The 21,581-nt window shown below is 40.0% G+C and overlaps 2 protein-coding genes across 15 annotated transcripts in view; both read right to left on the bottom strand.

The window, feature by feature from the left end:
- cic (Putative transcription factor capicua) overlaps positions 1-7,171 on the bottom strand; it is a 54,826-nt gene extending 47,655 nt beyond the window's left edge. For 7 of the 12 annotated variants that reach the window (XM_033377084.1, XM_033377083.1, XM_003736847.3 and 4 more), the window contains exon 1: positions 5,608-6,145. The gene's annotated coding sequence lies outside the window, so the exon portion shown is untranslated. Of the gene's footprint in view, positions 1-5,607; positions 6,147-7,080 lie in introns of those variants that run through there. The other 5 variants (XM_015182778.2, XM_015182775.2, XM_033377081.1 and 2 more) reach the window with 4 other exon arrangements.
- Positions 7,172-13,004: 5,833 nt separating this feature from the next.
- Nlg4 (Neuroligin 4) overlaps positions 13,005-21,581 on the bottom strand; it is a 39,961-nt gene continuing 31,384 nt past the window's right edge. For 2 of the 3 annotated variants that reach the window (XM_002137970.4, XM_033385227.1), the window contains exons 12-13: positions 19,778-20,240; positions 13,005-13,123 (exon numbers count right to left, since the gene is read on the bottom strand). In XM_002137970.4, coding sequence (XP_002138006.4) covers positions 19,819-20,240 — 422 coding nt within the window. In that variant the 3' untranslated portion in view covers positions 13,005-13,123; positions 19,778-19,818. The remainder of the gene's footprint in view (positions 13,124-19,777; positions 20,241-21,581) is intronic. The other variant, XM_033385230.1, reaches the window with a different exon arrangement.

The following is a 21,581-nucleotide window of genomic DNA, read 5'->3' on the forward strand; positions in this document are numbered from 1 at the left end:
TTAATGTCTGAATAAAAAACTGATACGACTGATACAACAATTTGGATGCCGTTGCCATTCCGCGTCGCCAGGCGCGTCTCTAGGGGCGAAATGTTTGACCAAATGACAAACTGACAGAGTGAGTGATGAGAATCAATAAAAACGTTCGCAATCCATAAAAAAAACACACACACACACACAAGCCTCTGTGTATGTATAAATGAACATTGCCTTATCATTATTAAAATATGAAAAAAAAAGAAATTTGAATTACATATTGACTTATCAGCGTTTGTCGGGGCAGGGGCATCTGTGTTGGTTCAATTTTTTTCTCTTCTTTTTTTTACCTCTTCATGTGGAATAAATGTGTATATTCCACAGATAAGTATTGCCCCCGATGTTTACCTCGTCAACAGTTTTGCATTTTTCTTTATAGAATATATGTATGTATATTTTTAATTTTAATCAAAAATCTACAACATCTGAAACTATCTGTGTCTGTCTGGCTTTATGGGATTCGGGTTTAAAGATCAGCAAAGCAAACTCTTATCAATGTTTGTTTCGCTTTGTGGAGGAAATACGTGTAGTAAAAGGCCCCCAAACCAAAATATCTGGTTTAATCTTGATTCCCCGATTCTACCGGTTCTCCAAGCTACCAAGCTCCGAGAGACGGCCAAAGGAACGGTAGCAACAGGCGGCAGACAGCCAAAAAAAAATACCTATATTTGTATTTATTTTTCCGGTTTGTTTGTGGATTTTTTATTACAGCATAGATTTTGGGTAACAGGTTTTTTTTTTAAACACCATAATTTATGGCAAACATTTTGCCGGCTTATTGGAACGTGTTTTTATTTTATTTTGTATAATAAAGGATAAGATATCATTTCCATAGAAATTGAAAGCTAGATCTCGGCATGGAAATGGGTTGGGATAGAGAAATGAGTAATATCTGGCCATTGCTAATGAGAGACCGCAAAATGCTTACTCATCGAAAGAATGGGAGAATGGAGCGATAGGTGGAGTCCACAGAAAAGGAGAAAAACCAGTTCATACAATCCCCCCTACCCATTCCAGATATTATTATAAACATTCTAATATGAAACATTTCAGCGGTAGATAGAACAAAGAAAGCGAAAAAAGGAAGAAGTTTTAAAGCTCATATTCGAGAGAGTTTTCGTAAGAGACAACTTCTTGTTTCCTTCTTGAATATTCCGGTTCTTCAGGGGCCCAAGAAGAGGGAGAGAGAGACCCCAAGAGAGACCCCGAGCAGACGTTATTAATGATCCCGAAAAATGTTGACGACGGACCAGCAGGCAGCAAAACCCCATGAAAGGGGCAAAACGCATGTTTTTTTCTTTGGTTTTCAGATACCAAAAAAAAAATGAGTGGAATACAGGTGCGGATTAAGGTCAGGCTTCAGATGACTTTGTCTGATTTTAAGGCAAATCAATTTTTGGATTTTCAAAAATTGTTACATGAATTGGAAATTTTTTTTTACAGTTTTTTCTTTAGGGGAAGTAATTTAATGACAATTTATGAGGGATTACGAATACAGAAATAGTTTATGCATTTTTTTTATTAAATTTTAATAAGAGGAACTAAATAAGAAAATTTATTGCGGTAAAAATCCCTTGAATTGGGCATTTTCTTTCTGAAAGATGGCTAAAAATGGTTGATTTATTTTTACAAAAATGTATCATCACTGGATCACTGATCCAGCACTGTTTTTAGACCACTCCAACCAGAGAAATATCTATACAGACTCCGCGCCACACACAAATGTGGATATGGAGGGGAGGGGGGGATGCGGGATGCCCATATAAGAAGTTGTAGTACAACTCCAATGTTTATAGTATTTGTAGAATGCCGAGGGGCCAGTCTGCACGACAGCCAGGCGTACTATAAGATACAAGATACAAGAGCCAGTCAGCCAGCCAGCCAGCAGCAGCAACAACAAAACTAACGCAACATGGTAGAAACCGGTTCAGAGCACAGCACACATATTCTGGCCCACGACTGTGCGTGTTGGTGTATTCTGGACCACGACTGTGTGGGTAAAATCAAACAACGAAGACGAAGACATAACAAAAGAGCTGCTGCTGCGGCTGCCGCTGCTGCTGCTGGGAGAGAGGCTGAAGGAGGAAGAGAGAAGGAGGCTACAGACAGCGCAGGCTGCTCTCAAGCTACAGAAGGAGGCTACGGTAATCAAGCTCTTTGAATATTCTAGTCTCCAGCAAAACCCTATGCTGTAATAAGCCAGAGAGAGAGAGAGGGAGGGAGAGAGAGAGCAGCAGCAGCTATGAGAGGACCAACAGCAGGAGACAGACTCAAAAAGCTGAGGGCAAAAGAGAGAACTACAAAAAGACCTTCGAGCAGCATACACACACACACACTAGTACACCGCCTCCTTCTTGCTTTTCATATTCTTGAACTTCAAAAAAGTAAATACAACAAAAAAAAACACACAGCATATAACCGTATGCACATGATTACACAAAGACTGCCGACTGGAAGAATACCCTTTATGGCTGGGAGTGCCCAATCAGACCCTTGGCACCAATCGAGTGTTACATATCTGCCCGCAAACACGCATCCCACTCTCCATACCCTACAACAAATGGGTAAAAAAGAAGAAGAAGAAGAAACAACAACGCAATGTTGTCGGCGGCGGCAGTCAAGCTGTCAGACAGCTACTGGTGTTAAACCCCGTAGTACATAGTAGTAAAAAAAGGCAGCGCAGCAAAAACAACAACAATTACTACTACTCCACGCACACACACACAAATATATATATACTACGCTGCGTATACGCCATGTCTGGGCTCTGGGGCGCTGCTGCTGCTGCTGCTGCCTTCGCCTTATCGAATGTTTTTTTCTTCCTCTTTTCCATCATCGTATTTCTTCTTGCGCTTCTGCTTTTGCTGCTGCGGCTGCGGCTGCTGCTGCTTATTTTCAATCGCTAATGCTCATTGCTCATTACCATTATTGCTTAAATCCCAAGGAAAGCCTCTGCATTTTGCTCAAGATAAAGAAATATATTATCACAAAACATTACTTTAAAGAAATCATTGAACTTTTGAACACTACTGTGTGTGTCCCCTACTGTATTCGAACTTCTTCTTTCCCTTGCTCAACTCTTCTTTTGGACTCATATTCTTGGCAGTCACCGTGTGAGAGGGCCCCAAGACCATCCATTACAAATGCTTTTCTTTTCATTTTCATGTTTATATTCCGATCTAGGGGCTTTCTGCTTTAATGCTCTCTACATGATCTTGTTTTTTGTGGTGTGTCTGTTCTGGGATTTAGGCAATTCCAACGTTTTTGATGGATTGTTATTGAAGTTTTTGTTGGCCTGTTTGTTGTTCTCTGGCAGCCTTTAATGGTTTTTTCTTCTGCCCCGAACAAAAGATCTAGAGATCTACAGATACAGCTTGTAAGATTTGTAAAAAAAAGATGATTTGTTCAAGGTTCTTACATGGTTTTCGGGAATTATGCCCTAAGCTCAAATTAATGACAAAATTTAATGGGAATTTACAAGGTTACAAAAGGGTTGCTTGCTCGTTAACCTCGTTGGATTTCTGCCTTCAAATTTTCTCTCAGTGCATTGGCCTAATTGAGAAACTAGCTTCAATACCAAAATTGGCTCATTGTCCTGGCCATAAAAGGCACGCACCACACATACTCGTACAGCGTCGAAAAATCATAGAAGAAAAAACGTGCCGTGCCTCGCGTATAATGAAGTTAATAATAAAAATGAAGAGAGGAAAAAAAAACAGCAACAGAAACATTTTGCCGCTAACGATAAACCAAATTTGTACAAATAAAATAAATTAATAAACAATCAACGTGCGAGCTTTTTTTCCATTACCATTCGGGTTTGGTTTTCCAAAACGGGGGAACATGCCATACGACATCATCATAGGCCATAGAGCTCTAGGTTTTTGTCTGTGTGAATGGGGGGGGGGGGGGGGGGGGCTGGGTGGTTGGGTGGCCTTTTTGGTTTGGTTAATTCATAGAACTGTGCTCGATTCCCGTTCTATTCGGTTCTGTAATTACCAACAACCGAGAATATTCTTGCCATTGTTAATTTATAACTATAGAAAACCGCAAAAACACACTCTGACACACACCAACAGCCAACTCGCACGATGATGGAATGACAATAAAATGGTTGTACACATTGTGTATAATTATTAACAAGTGGAAACGTTATAGTTCTGCTTTTACATTGCCTGAGAATTTGATTTTGCAACAGCTGCGAGCAATTTCCAAGAAAGATTCTTTCAATGGGAGCGACCCTTGCAAGTATCCTACAATTACAATTACAGGGTATACGAAACACACCTTCCTTGAGCACAAGCAACAACAAAACACAAACAAAAAGCAGAGGCGAAGAAACGGACGTTAAGAACTCTACGATTGCTCGTATAAATGTCAATTGAGCACGCGTTCTTGTTGCTTTGCCCATAAATGGAAGCTATATATAAATATATATATGTACATATGTATGTACATTTTGTTGCTTCTAGTGTTGTTGCCAAGTGCGTTTTTAGTAATTTGCTGATAATTATCAACAAAACAAATGCGCGCTCCACGCACATTCAAATGTGAATCAGAGAGTGAGAGAGAAAGAACCGCAGAGTAGAGCAGAGCAGAGCGGGGCAGAGCAGAGCAGAGAGTGAGAGAGCGAGAAATTTGGGCCGGGCAGCAGCAGAACCAGAACCAGAAGCAAACGCATTGCAGCGCGCTCGTCTCATGTGTGCGATGCAGTTGGCAGCGCTAATTACACAAGTGTATGTTCGTGTGTGAGAGAGAGAGAGAGAGAGAGATGTGTGCATGTGTGTGGCAGAGGAGAATGGGGGTTAATGGGGGAGTTCGGTCGGCAACAGTGGCTTGGCTTATAGTGCAGGCGGGCAGGCAGGGGCACAGTGGGACACGCAGGCAGGGCTCAAAACTCGAAATACAACAAAAGAACAACAAATTCAATGTTTAGCAAAAATTTCAGTAGCTGCTAGAATTTTAAATTCAACTTTTTTTTGCAATTTAACATATCAATGATAAAGAATGCACACACACGTATGTGTGAATGAATATTATGAATACACACACATGTATTTTTTTTAAGGCCCATTGTTCAACTTTAGTTTTTGTATTCTCCTTTTTTTTCCAGGTTTTTATGAACAATATGATGTGCAAATTATCCAACAAATAGTATTGTTCCTAAAAGTTTTATGTAAATATAGTAGCGAAGAGAAACAGAGAGAGAGAGAAAACCAAAGCAAAAGAGAGACAGAGATAGAGAGAGACCGAGAAAAAGCAAAACAAGACGGGAACGAGAAAAAAACAATAGCACGCTCACGGCTTTGGTCACACTAAACTCACAGAAAGAGAGAGAGAGAGCGGGAGAGCAGCACCGTGCATTGGTATGTGTGACTGTTGTGAATGGAAGACCAGCGCTGCCGCCGTCGACGCCACTGAGGCTGCCGCTTGCCAACAACGTAAAAGAGCAAGTGTACGAGGAAGGGTGGGGAGAGTCACGGGCAAGGGAAGGGGGCGAGCGCAAAATGAAATAAGAAATTTTCCAATTGGCATGGGTGCAGGGGGGCCTACAAGAATTTTAGCGCTTACCGTTTTTACTTATTGACGTAGGCGTCCCACCGTCTCCTGTGTGTGTGCGAACGTGTGTGTTTGTTGGTTGATGTGTGCGTGTTTTTTGTCACTCGTTTTCTTTTCTCTGGCTCTTTCCTTTTGCTCTTTCTGCTGGCGTTGTTTTTGTTATGCAAAAGGCATAGAATATATATTATTTATTTTTGTTATATACACGATAAAATCACAAACACTCTTTACACATTATTTAACTCTCTCTCTCTCTCTTATGGCCGCTGCTGGTGCACATGCAATAGAAATTTAAGTATATACATTAGGTATTTGGTGGATTTACAACTTTTTTTTGTGGCAGGCAGGCCTTTGGGTCGCGTAAAACAGGGGGCACACCAATGTGGACGCAACGCGACAGCACAACGACCGACCGCGTAGCAAGCACGAAACGAAACGAACCGAAAAAACACTTTGCCGTGAAAAATTTTCATTCATTGAGGAAAATTGAAATGAGCGAGGCAGAGGAGCCTTGCATGTGACTCTCTCTCTCTTTCAGTGCGTGTTTGTGGAGTCTCTCTCGAATAGTGCTGCCAACTCGGCAGAAAGAGGCACATTTCCAAAACTTGCAAAACATAGCTTATTATTTTAAAAAAATATTGAAATTTTTCGAGATACACTAAATCGATTTTTTAAAATTTCACAATTTTTTAAATGAATGCCTTTTTAGCAGGTTGGCAGCACGGTTGGTGAGCTCCACTTTGTTTCTGTTTGTCTGCATGTGTGTGTCTTATTTGCTGCTCTCTCTGCCTCTTTTCGCACTCGACTTCTCTCGCTCTTTCCTTCTTTCCTCACACGCGCTTTGGGTTTATTTTGTTGTTTCCTTCATTAATTCAATATTTAACCAATATTTAGTTAGTATATTCGTACTACACTTAATTAAACGTGAGTGTTTGATGCCCCAACACTATGGCACTTTTTCACTTGTTTTCACCCACACACACACCAAATACGCACATGCTCTGGCACTTGTGATTGTGTGTATTGTTGCTGCTGCCAGAGTGAATAGCCAATTTTTTATGATACCCATTAAAAAACGCACCTTTTATACTGGGTACTACCGTTCGGAACGTTCTGGCACTTGGCACAAAAATTCAAACAAGCGCGCACTGGACACGCCATTCAGATTTTGGGAAAAACCAGATTGTAACTGCTGCCTTGTGTCGCTTTTATTGGGTCTGGGGGCCTGGGCCAACATCGCGATTGCAGTCCTTTACAGAAAAGCCCGCAAGCCCGCGCGCCACAACAAGACACAACCTGCACCAAAAATCATAAATTACGGTTCAATAATATAGCTAATCATCTGATGAAACTGTTTTTTAGCAAGACTTATGTTATATTTCTCATTTTGGGCCTGCAAGCCGTTCCTTAAAATCCGAACAGCCAGATAAAAAAAAAAAACGTTAAAAGCCGGTCCCAATAAACTCTAAATTTACTTCTATTTACTTCATTTAATTAATTAGACAACGACGCGCAGCGCAGCAACCGCTCGGTTCAAAAATTGGAATTTGATAACACTTATCGGATTTTTGTGAAATCCGATGGACCGATGAAGAACGAGCTTTAACCCACTTAACCCCCCTCCATTTATACAGCTCATCAGCTTGAATAAAATCGCAGAAAATAACACCATTTGTATATTCTTCTTGTAGATCCATCGCTTCTCTTTCTCGACAACAAAAATTTCCACGATATATTTAACCTGAACTGGGCTAAAATTATTAAATTATTATAGTTTTCGGTGGAATATTAAAATACATCCTTGGTCTTTAATGTGTTAATCGTTCTGCGTCAATGATAGGAAAGCAAATTACTTGAGCGCCAATCAGAAATCGTTTGAAAGTTAGTGAGGGATAAGAATTTAATCAAATTGATAATCTAATCGGTCCCAGCTGGAAAATATTGAGTAAAATGAGGGTAAATGTAACGCATGCCAGGTAAAATCCAAACCTTTGCTTAACATACCGTGCAGACCAAATTCGATGTCAGCAAAGACAAAGCGAGGTGAGGTTTGTGGGAGTCTTGAAATTTTTCTTCCCTGTTTTTTATGTTGTCCATACCTTTCCATGACCGTGCGGTTCGGTAACACAAAAAATGGAGCAATTTTGCTCTCTCCTGACTCATTTTTGCGTTGCATGTATGAGTTTAAAGTTCGAATGGAGCATTGAGCAGTGTGACCGTCTGGCCCGCAGATATATACCGAAATACACCGTATATATAACGACGACGTATTTATATTCCACGATCTTGATATGCCGTTTAATATTACTAGATAGCCAGGACCCTTAGCACTGAATACATGTTTTCATCCGATTGATGAATAAATTTTCTACAATATTGTCTAATATTACGTTCTCCCCTCGACATATTTTATTGATAATTTCATCATATATCGATAGCTGAATCAATGTGCTGCGAATAATAACATCGATGGTTATCGAAGGAAAATATTGAAAATTTTGCGGTATTTTTTAGACCTGGCAGCGCTGTGGAGCGCGGGAAATTTGAATATTTCGTTTATTCCAGACAACCTAATTCCTAGGGTCCGGCAACACTTTGACATTGCGTTTCAGTGCGACTGTAGCTTATAAAAATACCAATTTGCGGGCATTTTAAAATAATTTGAATTTAAATTTAACTGATTTCTATTGAAATAAGCTCTTTTTGGATAAATGAGATAAATTAAGACCCACCCAAATACCAAAACAAAGTATTGGCCGTTAAAAAATTCCGAAAAATGTCCAACACTCACAAGCAGATTCATTCCACACCCCTCTGTTCCGTGGAGGGAAAAAAACTGCAAACATTCATCAAATTTGCGCTGGAACTTTAGGAATATGAAAACCGCGCTATGTGACCCCCGTGCACCTGCTGCCGCAAAGCGACATAAATTACGCATACGTCGTGTTAGCCGTGGGAAAATATATAAATGTTTCCGCCCACCACCCACCCGCACACCAGCAGAAAGAACACCAACAATTTGTTGTACCTTCTGTTGCTGTTGCTATTATTGCCATAACTTTAGACTTTTATGAGCAGCCAGGACTCAAGGAATACCCCGAACCAGCACTCTCTGCTCCACTCTTCCGATCATCATCTTGCAACATTTCACACTCGAAGTTTAATGAGGCGCGAAGTGCAAGTCGCGCAAATGAGGCAAAAGTCTTGAAAGTCCTCGGCGTCCTCGTCGTCGTCGCACATTAGATCCAATTAATTAATCGATGGGTGGCTGGGATTTGCCCTTGAGAGAGGGAGAAAGTACTTTCTCTGAAAGATTATTATTATTATTAAAATCTCCTGCAAGATCCACAAGGAATAAAAATATATCATAAAAATTATGCAAATAATAAAAGAAAACAGATTTTTCACAGAGATTTGCCATTGAGGGGGTATGAGGGGGGTGTGGCTGTGGGTTTTGATATTTAAAATAATAATCATAATTTGCTACACCTGTCGTCAAGTTTTTATGTCCGCAGTGACTGGCTGGGCATAAAAAGTAATTTGTAAAATTTCCACCTATAAAACATTTATAATAAAAAACCACAGCAGCAAGTGTCAAACGAAGACACCCTCTATCACGTAACCCCCCCCCCCCCCCCCCCCCGCTCCCGTTTTGCAACTTTCTCGCAACCCATTTCCCCCAGTTCCCCCTACCCCTCCCCCACTGTCCTCTCTTGGACTAACACATTTTTCGCATTTAGTTTGTGATAAAAAAATAACGCAAAAACAAACATTAAAAACGAATATTCACTTGAAACCAACATTAGGGCAAGTTGTGGGTTAGAGGGGGATATAACAGGGGCAGGGGGGGTGGAGAGCTTGGAGTTTTTCCTCTGGTAATGTGATAGAGAACTTTTCCGCTTATTAGTTGGCATTTTTTTTAAATTTCTGGTCAACAAATAAAATAGAATTCAAGAGGAAGGCAGGCGGCTGTCCTCCTCAGGCTAATTGAGGGTTCCAAATGGCAGGTCTTTGAGCCACAACTGTGCAGTGGAGAGTAGAAAAACAAATTAATTTAATTTGTGGAAAAAAAAGAATCAATTAATAAAAGAAAAAATAGTAAAAAATAGTGATAAAGTTCTGCACTCAACATTGAGTGCTCATCAAAATAGTTTAACCAATTTGAAGTGAGTTTAATTTTAAATTAATTAATGCCTGTTGCCACAGCGTGTGTTGCACACGAATACACTGGCAGAAAACACGTACTTTGTATGTACTTACAAACACATTTTAAATAATGAAATTTGTGCATAAAACTTTCGCTTTGGCAAAAGCCAACAAACAACAGGAACAACATGAAAGGAAGAGACCCCCATTGAGGGGTCGAGGCTGGTAGATACCCTAGAAGATTGGGACTTAGGTTGGCCAGAGTTCAACCAAAAACTTCTCTTGGATGTTGCATGAGGCAGCAACCGCAACAGCTGCTGAGTCGGTCCCAGAAATCCAGTCTCGGGCGATGGTCCCAAGAACCACTCCATAACCATCATACCCCTTTGTTCATGGCCTGGCACTTACAACAAGTAAAACAGGTCTGTTGCATGCAACACACATCAAGCAAAGGCAAACAAAGGCCAGAGGTCTGGGGTCTGGGGTCAGCGGTCAGGGGTTCTGGTCCAGGACTCTGGATCCACAAAAGAGTTACAAAATGACCGGCGGGCACTTTGCTTTTTTAGCTTTCTTTTTGCCGCTCTATTTTTGTAAATTCTTTTTATTCTGTATTTTTTCTGGAGAGTTAATTGGAATAGTTTTGCGCCAAATATAAACAAGCTTCAAGTGCAGATAGTTAGGGGGTGGGGGGGAGCGTTGCGGAGGTGCGCTTAAGGGTCGGTTAGGCGTGGTCGCTGGTGCGTGGTGGCTCGAGGAATTTTTTGATGCTGTAATAGAAATTAATTTCGCACAGAACCTTGAATTTTTTGAACCAAAAACTTAACAAAACTTAATACAACTTTCTTCTCTCTCTCTCTTTTGCACTCTTTCCGGCATATGGCGGGGGGTTTGGGCCATAAAATTTGATTTAATAACCACTGCCTGCTGGCCTCCGCTTGCTACCATAAAAATGTCAGCCATTAAAATGGCCCCAAAAGCAAAACAACAACAACAAAAATATTCACATAAACGAAAAGCATTTAAAATGAAATGAATCCTACAGGATCGGGTTCGGTTTCGGTTTCGGGTCTCCGACGGGGTCTTAAGGTCTTTATTAGCCGTTTCGGCAGGCATGGCATTTCCAAAGTTCATAAGTTGTCCATAGAAAATGGACTTTTCTTATGGAAATTCGTTTAATGGCCAGGCTTTTGGGAGTCTCTTTTCGGGTCATTCATTTTATATATTTAAGCGTAGGATTCGGGTTTATAATCGATTCTAGCACCTAATGCATGACAGAGCACCTTTCAATGATGTGATCCATTTTTATTCATTATTATTATACCTAGAAATGATTCACCAACCTCTGAATCTATTAAAATTTTTAAAATTTAATTCCACAATTAACGGATAATTGTAAATTAAATTAAATTAAATATAAAATCACTATTTCAATTCAAATACAAAATTATTTCCTGAAGTTGAGCCTTTCCCATAGACATATTTCTGCTGCCAAATATCCATTTAATTTGTTTTTATTTTCCTTTTGCCAACCATAAAAAAACATCCCGTTTTAGTTATTTATTTAATTATTTTTATTGTTTTTAGTTTTTATATTTTCGTTTATATTTCCTTTGGTTTATTTGTTGTTGTTTTTCGCTTTTTCCACATTAATTGTTTTCACTTAATTTAATTAGTTGTATTTATTATAAACTAGACGATTATAAATTTGCACTTAAATATACAAATGTCATAATTTTGTTGGCGACGCTTTTTACTTGAATATTTTTACAAATCAAATGGAAGATATATCAGTGGAAATAATATACATAGTATACATAATATTTGGGTAATGTGAGTGTTAAACTGAGTCTAGAAATCGGCAGTTTCTGTTAGGTTGTTTACATGGGAAAATTGCTGAAAAGTGAAACAATTGAAAACTATTGTGCTTAGGCCTTTTGAATTTGATGGCCATAATTATATATGTATCAATTCTGTGGAATATATTCATCAAATTAATAGGGTTTTTGTTTTTCAATTAATTTCTTTTCTGTTTGCTTTGCTTTCGGGTTTTTTTCCTTCTGTACACTATCCAAAAAAAGCGCCATTTTCCTTTTGCCAGAGCTTTAATTAAAATAATTAACTATGTTTTTGTTTTCAATTATTAATTTCTTTTGTTTTTGCCTGTAATCTATTTTGAGCTTTTTTTAGTAATTATTTTGTGTGTTTTTTCTTTTTATTTTTTATGTTTTTTACTTGAAGTAAATAATACCACATTTTATTTGAATTTTTACTAGAATATTTACACAGCGGGAAATAAAATTCTCTTAAACTGCTGTTAAACGATAGGGTTTTCACCGATGATAACAAATGATAACAAAAAATGATGAAAATTCGAGTGGATTCACATGTGAATGGCATAATTTAGCGATCAAAAAGTCAGTTTTTAATACTTTTCGAAACACTTTGCTCTAGAATTTCACCGAAGTAAAAGAGGAGAGAATTTGTGTGAATGGCAAAACACTTCATCGGTGAAAAACCTACCGTGTAACAGCAGTTCTATCAACAAATGTTTAATAATTCATTGTTTTTCCATTCAAAAAACGATTTCTTTTGTGCTACACTTATCTAACAAATTGTATTTTATAGCTTGATTATATTCCTATATATATAGTATATATATATATATGTGTCACAACAGATCTAGTGAGTAACTAAACACGGATTAACTATATTTACAGATTCCCTTAGTCTCTAACTTTTAGCTACAGCATTTTCTGGATTTCCTTTGGGGTTGAGAGGGGGGTTTTCCTATGATTTGTTTTAAGTTTTTCTTTTGCTTAGCCTACGACTAAACAGAGATTAGGTGCAGTCTAGTAGTTTTTCTTTTGTTTTTTCTTGTTTTTTGTTTTCCATTCAATCGGAAAAGTTCTTCTCATCGGAGAAGCGCACATGATGCTGCTGCTTGAGACGCGGTCCGGCTCCTCTGCCGCCATGCGGTTTGACAATACCGCTACCATTTCCGTTTCCCCTGCCGCTGCCAGCGGCGTTTCCGGTCGGCAGTGTCGGCGACATGGTTGCCGATGTGGTCGTGGACGTGGGCGAGGACGAGTTGGTCCACTGTTCGTCGCACGAACAATAGCCCCTGGCCACATCGCCGCCCTCCAAAGCCAAAGCGTGCATCTCCCGCTTGAAGCGCAACTTCTTTAGCTGCTGCTGCTGCTGCTGCTGCTGCTGCTGCTGACGTTGCTTGTGGTCAGTGGATGCAGCTGAGGATGGTACTAGTACTAGTGTCGGTATCCCATTGAGTTGGCTGTCATCTGGGGCAAGGGCCTGCTGCTGGGGCGGCACCTGCTTTGGTTCATAGAACTCCTCGGGCGTTTCCGCGCGCAGGGTTTCTATGGAGCTGCAAAGAGCAAAAACAAGCCCATTATAAAATCATGTTTTTGCAACCAATTAATGTGTAGCAAGCAGGCAAACAAACAAACAAACAAACCAATATATCATGGTAATATATAATGACGTGGTTAAGCATATGGAAATTATCCGCCATAAATATTCATGAGTTATGCGATATTTGAGAGGCGTGCGAGAAATATTAATTGCCCTTCTCTAATTACAAATGATACATGGGCGAGGGGGGGGGGGGGAAATGCAAAAGAGATACATGGACCCAGTGGAATCGGGCGATCCATGGAGATCTATGAACCATCCACAAATCCTTCCACTTTCATGCCCCCCAAGCTGCTCCTTCTAGCCGTTGCACTCAAGTTGCATCCATCAAAGTTTATGACTGCCCCAAGTCCCCATCATCGCCATCATATCTCCAGTCATACGATGCACACGAGTATCTGTTCTATCGGAGAACTTAGCTCCATTTGGCTGGATGCTGATGCTGTTCTTCCACCTCTGTTCTCATGGCCGTACACTTCATTGCGCTCTGGGCATTGGCATTTTCCACTTTTCACATTTTCCAGTTTAAAATTCAACGGGAAATCTTCTACGGCGCAGCAGCAGCAGCTGCATTCCATGTTTATTCTTCTGCTGCCGCTGCTTCTTCATTTGCTTTTACTTCTTCTTTACTTTCTGCTTTTTCTATTTCTTTTTCTACTACTTTGGTCCTCCCTCTATTCGCCTATTTCCCATCCTCCCACAGTCTCCTTTTTTCTTCCTCCTTCTTCAAATGCTGTTTGTGTTTTTGCTACCCTTTAGTCTCTACCAAACAGAGGGTATATTCGATACTTTGGGGCTTAGGAATAAACAGAATTCTTGTTCTAATATTAAGAGAGCTCTCAGAGAAAAATGGTTTAGTAAAAAGAAGCACAATTATATTTAAAAACAATTTTTAATAATAAAACACTTTAAAATAAATATAATTTATTCAATTGTATACGAAAAATATTTAATTTAAATATAAGATATTTTTAGATCAAATATTTTCAAATAATTATGAAAATTTAAGTGAAAATGTATACATATATAATTTATTAAATTTATGGATATATATTTATTATTTAATTTAATTTTATTATTATTATTTATTTATTATTTTATTTTCATTTTATTTAATAATGAAATTTAAATTTTTATTTAATGAATTATTTTAAATGAAATTTATATAGATCAAATATTTGTATTTTATTGGTAAAACGTAAGTGAAAACACTATACAATTATTTAATCTAAATATAAAAGAGGTATAATAAATTATAAAAACTATTAAAATTACAGGAAAAATATTTTAATTAAAAATTAAATATATTTAGATAAAATATATCATATTAATGAAATCAAATTTAAGGGAAATCCCTTTAATTATTACTATTTCCACTACCGATGCAAATATATTGGTATAAATTTTTTAAAATTTAAGTGTATCTTTTTCTTTTTTGATACCCCTAAAAGGTACTCCATAAAGTAATCCCAAAAAAAAAACAAGCACAACATTTGCACTAGAGATTACAGATGTACCATTATATTGGCGAAATAAGGGGTATCTCAAGTTCGAAACTTTTCTTCTTGGGGGTACTTTCTTTTCTACATTTTTGTTGAGTTTTTTCTTGCTCTCCTGTGCGTGCCGGTGCCCCGGCCCGTGCCCATTTTTCTGTGCAGTACAGTAAACTCGGGTTGGGCGAGAATTTATGCAAAGAAAGCGAAAAGTGCAAAGTAAAGTGCAGTTTGCGAAAAATGCGCGGCTGCCTTTTGTTTTGCCAGGCTGCTGGCTCTTTGGTGGGCAGCAGGAGGGGCAGTAGTGGCAGCAATGGCAGCGGGGGGCTGGTCGGGCTTAACGGCAATAGTGGTTGGTGAGAAATAAGGGTTACGGCGCAGCGCAGGGGGGAGGATGCTACCACAGTTGAGCGCACAATTTGGCGCAGATTGTTGGCTGGGGAGCACAGGCTGTGGCGCAGAGGAGTGGGTGGGTGGCATGAGTGGTGTGGCAACAATGTAGGTGGTCGTCAGTGTGCTTAGACTTGACTTGGAAGAGAGATACCAAAAACTACTACCAGAAGTAGCACTGGCATGAAAATGAGTGAACTGAGTAATGCGCGTAATGCAAATCGCGGGCTACAATGTGTGCAAGGGTTCTCCTCCCTTCTCCCCCTCTTTTTCACAGTTGACTAGCACTACTAGTGGCAGGGGGGGAGGGGGAATGATAGAGAGAGTAGAGAGCCAGTGGTAGGGACCATCATTAACGTATTACGCGGATGTTTGTGCAGCCACTTTGCATATCTTTCGCGGCAGCTCGAAAGGGGGAGAGCTATGCTCAAGAAATAATAAACATTAGTCAAGTGTTGAAACATTTTTCGCCCAGGTTCATAAGCTCATTATCATGCCCCCAGTGACAGAGTGGGAGTGGCAGTGGTATTCACTGGACCAGAACGAATGAGTATTCAACGAGGGAGGACCTTGATATCACATTTCGTTGGCATTAGGTCTCACATTTTGATTGATATTTCTATAGAATACTGGCATGAATGTGCGAATGAATTTCAGGATCAGGTTTGAATCTTGATCCGTAAAAACCATTTGACAGATGCTTGAATTTGAGAGCAATCAGCACTTTCGGATGAGCGTAATATTCAATATTTGATTTCAAAACAAAGCATACTGGATTATGTTTACATTTATACAAGAAAATGCCAAAATATCGATAAAGAATTGGTGGGTAAAAAGGTGGACCATACTTTACAATATATTTTGATATTTTCAGTTTGGTAAAAACTCAACCACAAAACCGTGATGCAAAGATTAAACGATTATTTATAGCTTCTCTTCGATTTTGATTGATATTTCTATAGAATAACATGCACAAATTTCCAAACAAAATTGTACTAACATCTAACATCTAATCCCTTATCCACTTTACTCGGGGGCCGCTGTGTGGGCGGCATGCAACTTGAAAACTTTTGCGCTAATTACACAACACATTTAGCCCACAAGGATGTGGATGTGGATGTGGATGTGGGTGTGTGGCATATCACACAAAATTGCATAAAGTTCTCGCCGCATTCTCTGGAAACTTGTCAGGGGATGATGGCAAAATTTCCCTGTTTGCGAAATATTGTAATTCCCCAAACTAATCAAAATCGATGGTGGGGCCGGCTGGAAGGCAGGCAGGCAGGCGGAAGCCGGAGAGCAAGCAGCATTTAATATATAATTTCCTTTGGAAATTTACACTCGATTTATGTGTTGACTCAATTGATTAGTGATACGACTATTTCCTAGTCGTGCGTACAACAAACAGCTAAATTTGCAATTATTAATGTTTGCTACCCAGAAATTAATTGGAAATTCTGGCCAAAAATTTCACCATTTCTCCAGCAGTTTCTGTGATTCTCTGCTTCCAGATTGGGTTTAATCCTCAAATTATGTTGGTTTGAATCATTAAACTTTAAGTTTCTGTTTGGTTTTGCTTTTGGTTTTGGTTTGGTTTTGCAATCAAAGAAAAAGCCTGTGTTCTCAGGCAGACCTCCCCCCAACCCCAGGCACAACTTTGCTGCATTCCACGCCAACTACCTCTTCGAGTCTGAAGAACAACCTTTTGATCATAATTTAAGCAACTACCAAAAATATTCAACAACCAAGCAAATAAAATGAGAAACGAAGGTGGTTCTGAGTTTGGTTTTGGCTTTTGGGTGTACGAATGTAGTGATACCCTTCCAGATTCCACAGATTTCTTTACAAATTTGTACTCTTTTAAAGATAAATAATTCCTCAAAATATGAGAACTATTTCTTCTATTGAAAGCCTTTAAGCTCTGTAAAAATTTCACTAAAACTGGCGGATGAAAATATATCACAAAAAATCTTGTGGACCCCTTAAGTATGCTGTTTTCCTGTATGTTCCTGTATGCCCTTAGTATTTTTGATACTTTCGTTCTAACACCTGATGAAAAACCATAATACCCACTGATTAAAATGGCATACGAGATATAAAGAGAAACTTAAACAACTGTTGGGCACCCCAAAAGGAAGTAGAGTGGCTAAAGGAGCGAAATACGAGAGAGAGAGAGAGGAAAGAGAAAAAGAATGTAAAATTAATGTTTATTGCGCTTTTAACACATATACACTTCGACACGCCCCCTCGTCGTTGCCCTTTTTGACGGGTGCCCGAGAGTGTGGGTGTAAATTTACATAAAAGTTGCCATTTGCCGTTGGCCCCCTTTCACTTTAGCTGGCAAGGAAAATTGCATTTTCCACGAGCGCCCAGCAACGCGTACAGAGCACAGCACAGAGCACCGAGCACAGAGCACAGAGCACAGAAATGTTAATCAGCTAAAAGTTAAGGAAGCTGCGGCAAAGGTGGAGAAAACGAATACCCCTACCCACACCCACACCCTGTAGGTAGAAAGAAATGCAAATTTAATTGTATGCCACGTGAAATACTGACCCCTGATCCACACACACACACAGACACATAAGAATACATACGAGTATATGTATGTACATGTGATATGTAAATGGAAACAGGGGCATCCAGAAGTGGCAGAAAAAGTGGACACCAGATAAAAATGTTCTTAGCGAAAGTGGGATTCAAGTAGGTGGATCTTTTTGGTGGTGGCTTAGGGGTTTGAGCTGGTTTAAAATACCAAAGAAAATAAAATTAGAGATTCATTTGCTATTGAGGCTTTGCTGAAGTTGAGGCTTTTTCTGAGAGAATCTGAGAACTAATTTTTTCAAAATCCCTGAGGAAAGCCTGCAAAATGTTGACAGATTTCTGTAGAATTTTCTACATATATTATTACATATTTTTAATTACTATTTCCTGTATTAATTTCCTATAGCATAATATTTATTTATTCCTATTCCTATTCATGTTCAGATTCTTATTATTTTTCCTATTAATATTTCATTCTTTTACTTAAGGACATATACCAAAGGAAAGATATGGCACTTTTTGATAGACATATCCCCGCTCAAAATATATTTGAATTTTTATTTTAAATAAAATAATTTAAATCGCCAAAGATTTTTTATTTTAATTTTTTTTTTATAAAAACTACAAATTTTAGTTATTTCTGAGTTTTATATTTAAAATCAGAAACTAATTTTTGGTATAAAAATTATATAACGACCTCTGCTTATAAATATAATTATAATTTGCTTGTGCAAAGATTTATAGTTTTCTGCTGCCTGTGCCATGCTTTTCTTTTACGATTACTATTCCTTAAATATTCCTTAAATGCTGAACGAACTTCGAACTATATTTTCCAGCAGAGTTTTGGTTAGTGCCAATAAAACTCAGAAACCTGTTGAGATTTTATGATCCATAATTTACCAAATAACTGCGCGTAGTACGAGTATTTTAGCCTGTTTAATTAATGCTGCTCCGTTTTGGTCCTGCTCCTGCCGTGGGCTATTGTTGTACTTCCTTTTTGGCTGTTGTTGTGCCACCTTCTTTTGGCCAACTCCTCAAAAACTGGTAGTTAATGATATTTGCACTACTTTTTTTTTGTGTGTTTTGGCCACCTTGCAGTTTTAATTTGTGTTTGAGCTCAAATTACGAGTACGCGGTACAATAAATAAGTTTTTGGGGTTCTCGGGTTGCCAGGTTGCATGCCGCAAATTACCTTGCACCTTGGCAAGCCAGGCCACCCGGGTTACGGTCTGGTCTGGTGACTTTCGCATTTTGTTCATGTTTTTTTTTCAACCCACTGACTGGCGACATTTCTGTGGCCCATCTTGGCCCACCAGAGCCCATGAGCAGCAGCACGTGCTCTTTCCTTTTATTTTTACTTTATTTATATTATTTATGCATTATTTTATAAGAAAGAGGGAGCACATTTCTGGCTGCTGAATGTTTGACATGCCGTTTGTTATTTTTTGATCAGAGATCCCTGTGTGTGCCTCCCTTTTTTTTGTCGGTATGCCTCTAAAAGGGTTTCCACATGTTTGTCATTTTGTGCTCTTCCTCTTCCCTGGCGAGGGAGGACCTTAAATTGGTAGTCGTTTTGCGTTTTGTGTCATTTTTCTTTAGGCAAAAGTATATACCAGAAATATTTCCGACATCGACATATCTGCCCCAATTTGTGGTGATGTCGAAGCTCACATTTGCCGACTACTTAACACTGGCCCTGAAGACGCTGGAGCCGCCCTGCGACTGGGAGGATATTGTGGAGTTTGTCCTAATCACATTGGATTGCACGTGGCGACAGAAGTATTTCGCCAAGCAATTGAAACAGGCCCTCGATGTGGGGCTGCGTTTTGGCATTATACGCGAAATGAATAATAAATATTATCTGTATGAATATGCCAAGGTCAATGCGTGTGGGCACATTACATGCAAGTTTACCCAGAATCCCTTGAGTCCTGAATACAGACAAATGAAAGAGCAGGAGGAGCAGAAGAAGGTGGTTAAGGTTAAACGCCCAAAGAAGAAGCAGGTCAAGTGCACCCACAAAAAGAGGAAAGCAACTAAGAAGTGCAGGAAATGAAGAAAAATAGAGTACCTCTGATGCACCTTTCGATATTCAAATAAAATTGTAGTGTATTTCGATACTTTATCTTCCCATCTCCCCCCCCCCCCCCACTTATTTCCCCTGCCCTGTTACGAGTACTTACCCCTCTGATGACTATAAGTCCAACTCAAAGACCGATACCTATCAGACGCGCATCTCATCGATGGCCGCCTGTGGCACTTGCTGCTGCTGTTGCTGCTGTCCGCCCAAACCCTGGCCGGAGGAGGAGGTCATGACAATGCCCTCGCCACCATGTTGATGCACCAGGTGCACACCCGAATGATTGTGCGTGTGGGTATGGTGGCCCTTTGAGGAGCTGGGCGCACTGCTTACCCCACTGCTGCTACTGCCACCGGAGGGGGTTTGATCCAGCAGCACACCGACCCCGGCCACGCCCATGGCCGAGTTATTGCTGCTGCTGTTGGTGGTCGTTGATGAGGCAGTGCGTAGCGGTGGGCGTGGTCCGCGTATATGATGCGACGGCATTCCGGTCAGAACATTTCCATTTGCCTGATGTTTGCCCGATTGCTGTTGTTGCTGCTGCTGCTGTTGATATTGCTGTAGTTCTGCGAGTATCAGACAGGGGAGAGAGAGAGAGGAAGAGAGCGATGTAAGCTACTTATGTACTATGTACGTTTATACGTTATGCATATGTTGGCATATTATCAAGCAAATGTTTATTGAAAGGCAGTAGTTGTAGAAGGAGAGAAGCAGAGGAGTCGGGTCTGCAGCAGCCCCAACAAAAGTCAATTTGTAAACAACAATGTCAACCATTAAACACACATTCCCCTTCTATCATCGTCATTGGCATCGAGGCATCGGCATCGGCACCGGCATCGGGGCATCATTCTCATGTAGACAGCATCGGCGCCAGAATGCGAGTCATCAGAGTTGGTTGCACTTTTTGTTCCATTGAATTGGCCATGTACGTATGTACATACGTACTATATGTGTATGTACATAGGTTTCCCCAGAACACAGAAGCCAGTTCTTCAGTTAACACTGCCAATACTGAGAGAAAAAGCGCGCTAGATTGTCAATGAGTCGCTCTCGCTGTGGATAGACATCTCCCAAATAGCAGGCAAACAGCAGGCTCTCTGCCTTCTATCTCTGCCGTGCAAGTTCAGGCATGTCCACGGCTGCCGAAGGTGAAGAGACAGAGAGAGCTGAACTATGAAAAATTATTGCTGCAATTTATAAAGGTTTCTTGAGACGACTGGAAAAGATCCGAAAGCCGACAGCCGACAGATCATCGGCTATGCAGGCAGAATGCAAAGCAGAAGCCGCCCGCTCTCTCTAGCAGCGCTCTGTCTCTAGCAGCGCTGCTCGTGGCGTCGCTCAGCAGCGGTCTGCCTGGAGGGGGAGAATAAAGGAATACAAAAACGAAGACTGCGCTGCCCAAGTGATCGTTGGAACTGATTACCGATCAACACTGAGAGTAAATTCGTCTGAGCATTCACGAAGGGCTCTAGTTCAAAGATTATTTCATTCCTGTTGCTCTTTTCTCTCAGTGCTGTCATCTCCCCCCCCCCTCTTTGTCTGTGTTGATTTTTAGCTTTGGATGTTGTTCAACTTGTCGCCTCGCCTCGATTCGCATTGCAAAAGTGCAAAATGTGCAGAGCCATTGACGCGTCTAATATTTCGATGTTCTACCCCACTCTCCCATTGCCGTTCCTTCTTTTACGATGTGTTTCTCGATAGAACTAATTTGTTTGCCTTTCGCTTTGGCGTTCTATAGACACAATGCAGTTTTATTGGTGAGTTGGCAGAAAAAACGGGCAGGCAGACAGAGAGAGAGGGAGATAGAGATCGAGTGAAATGAAAACGTGAGGAGTGTGTGTGCTGTAATAAAAACTGAAGAACAGAGGAATAAAATCTTAATACTTGATGGGATTGTTGAGTGTTCA

Source organism: Drosophila pseudoobscura, chromosome 2 (assembly GCF_009870125.1).
Source record: "Drosophila pseudoobscura strain MV-25-SWS-2005 chromosome 2, UCI_Dpse_MV25, whole genome shotgun sequence".
Lineage (NCBI taxonomy): Eukaryota > Metazoa > Arthropoda > Insecta > Diptera > Drosophilidae > Drosophila > Drosophila pseudoobscura.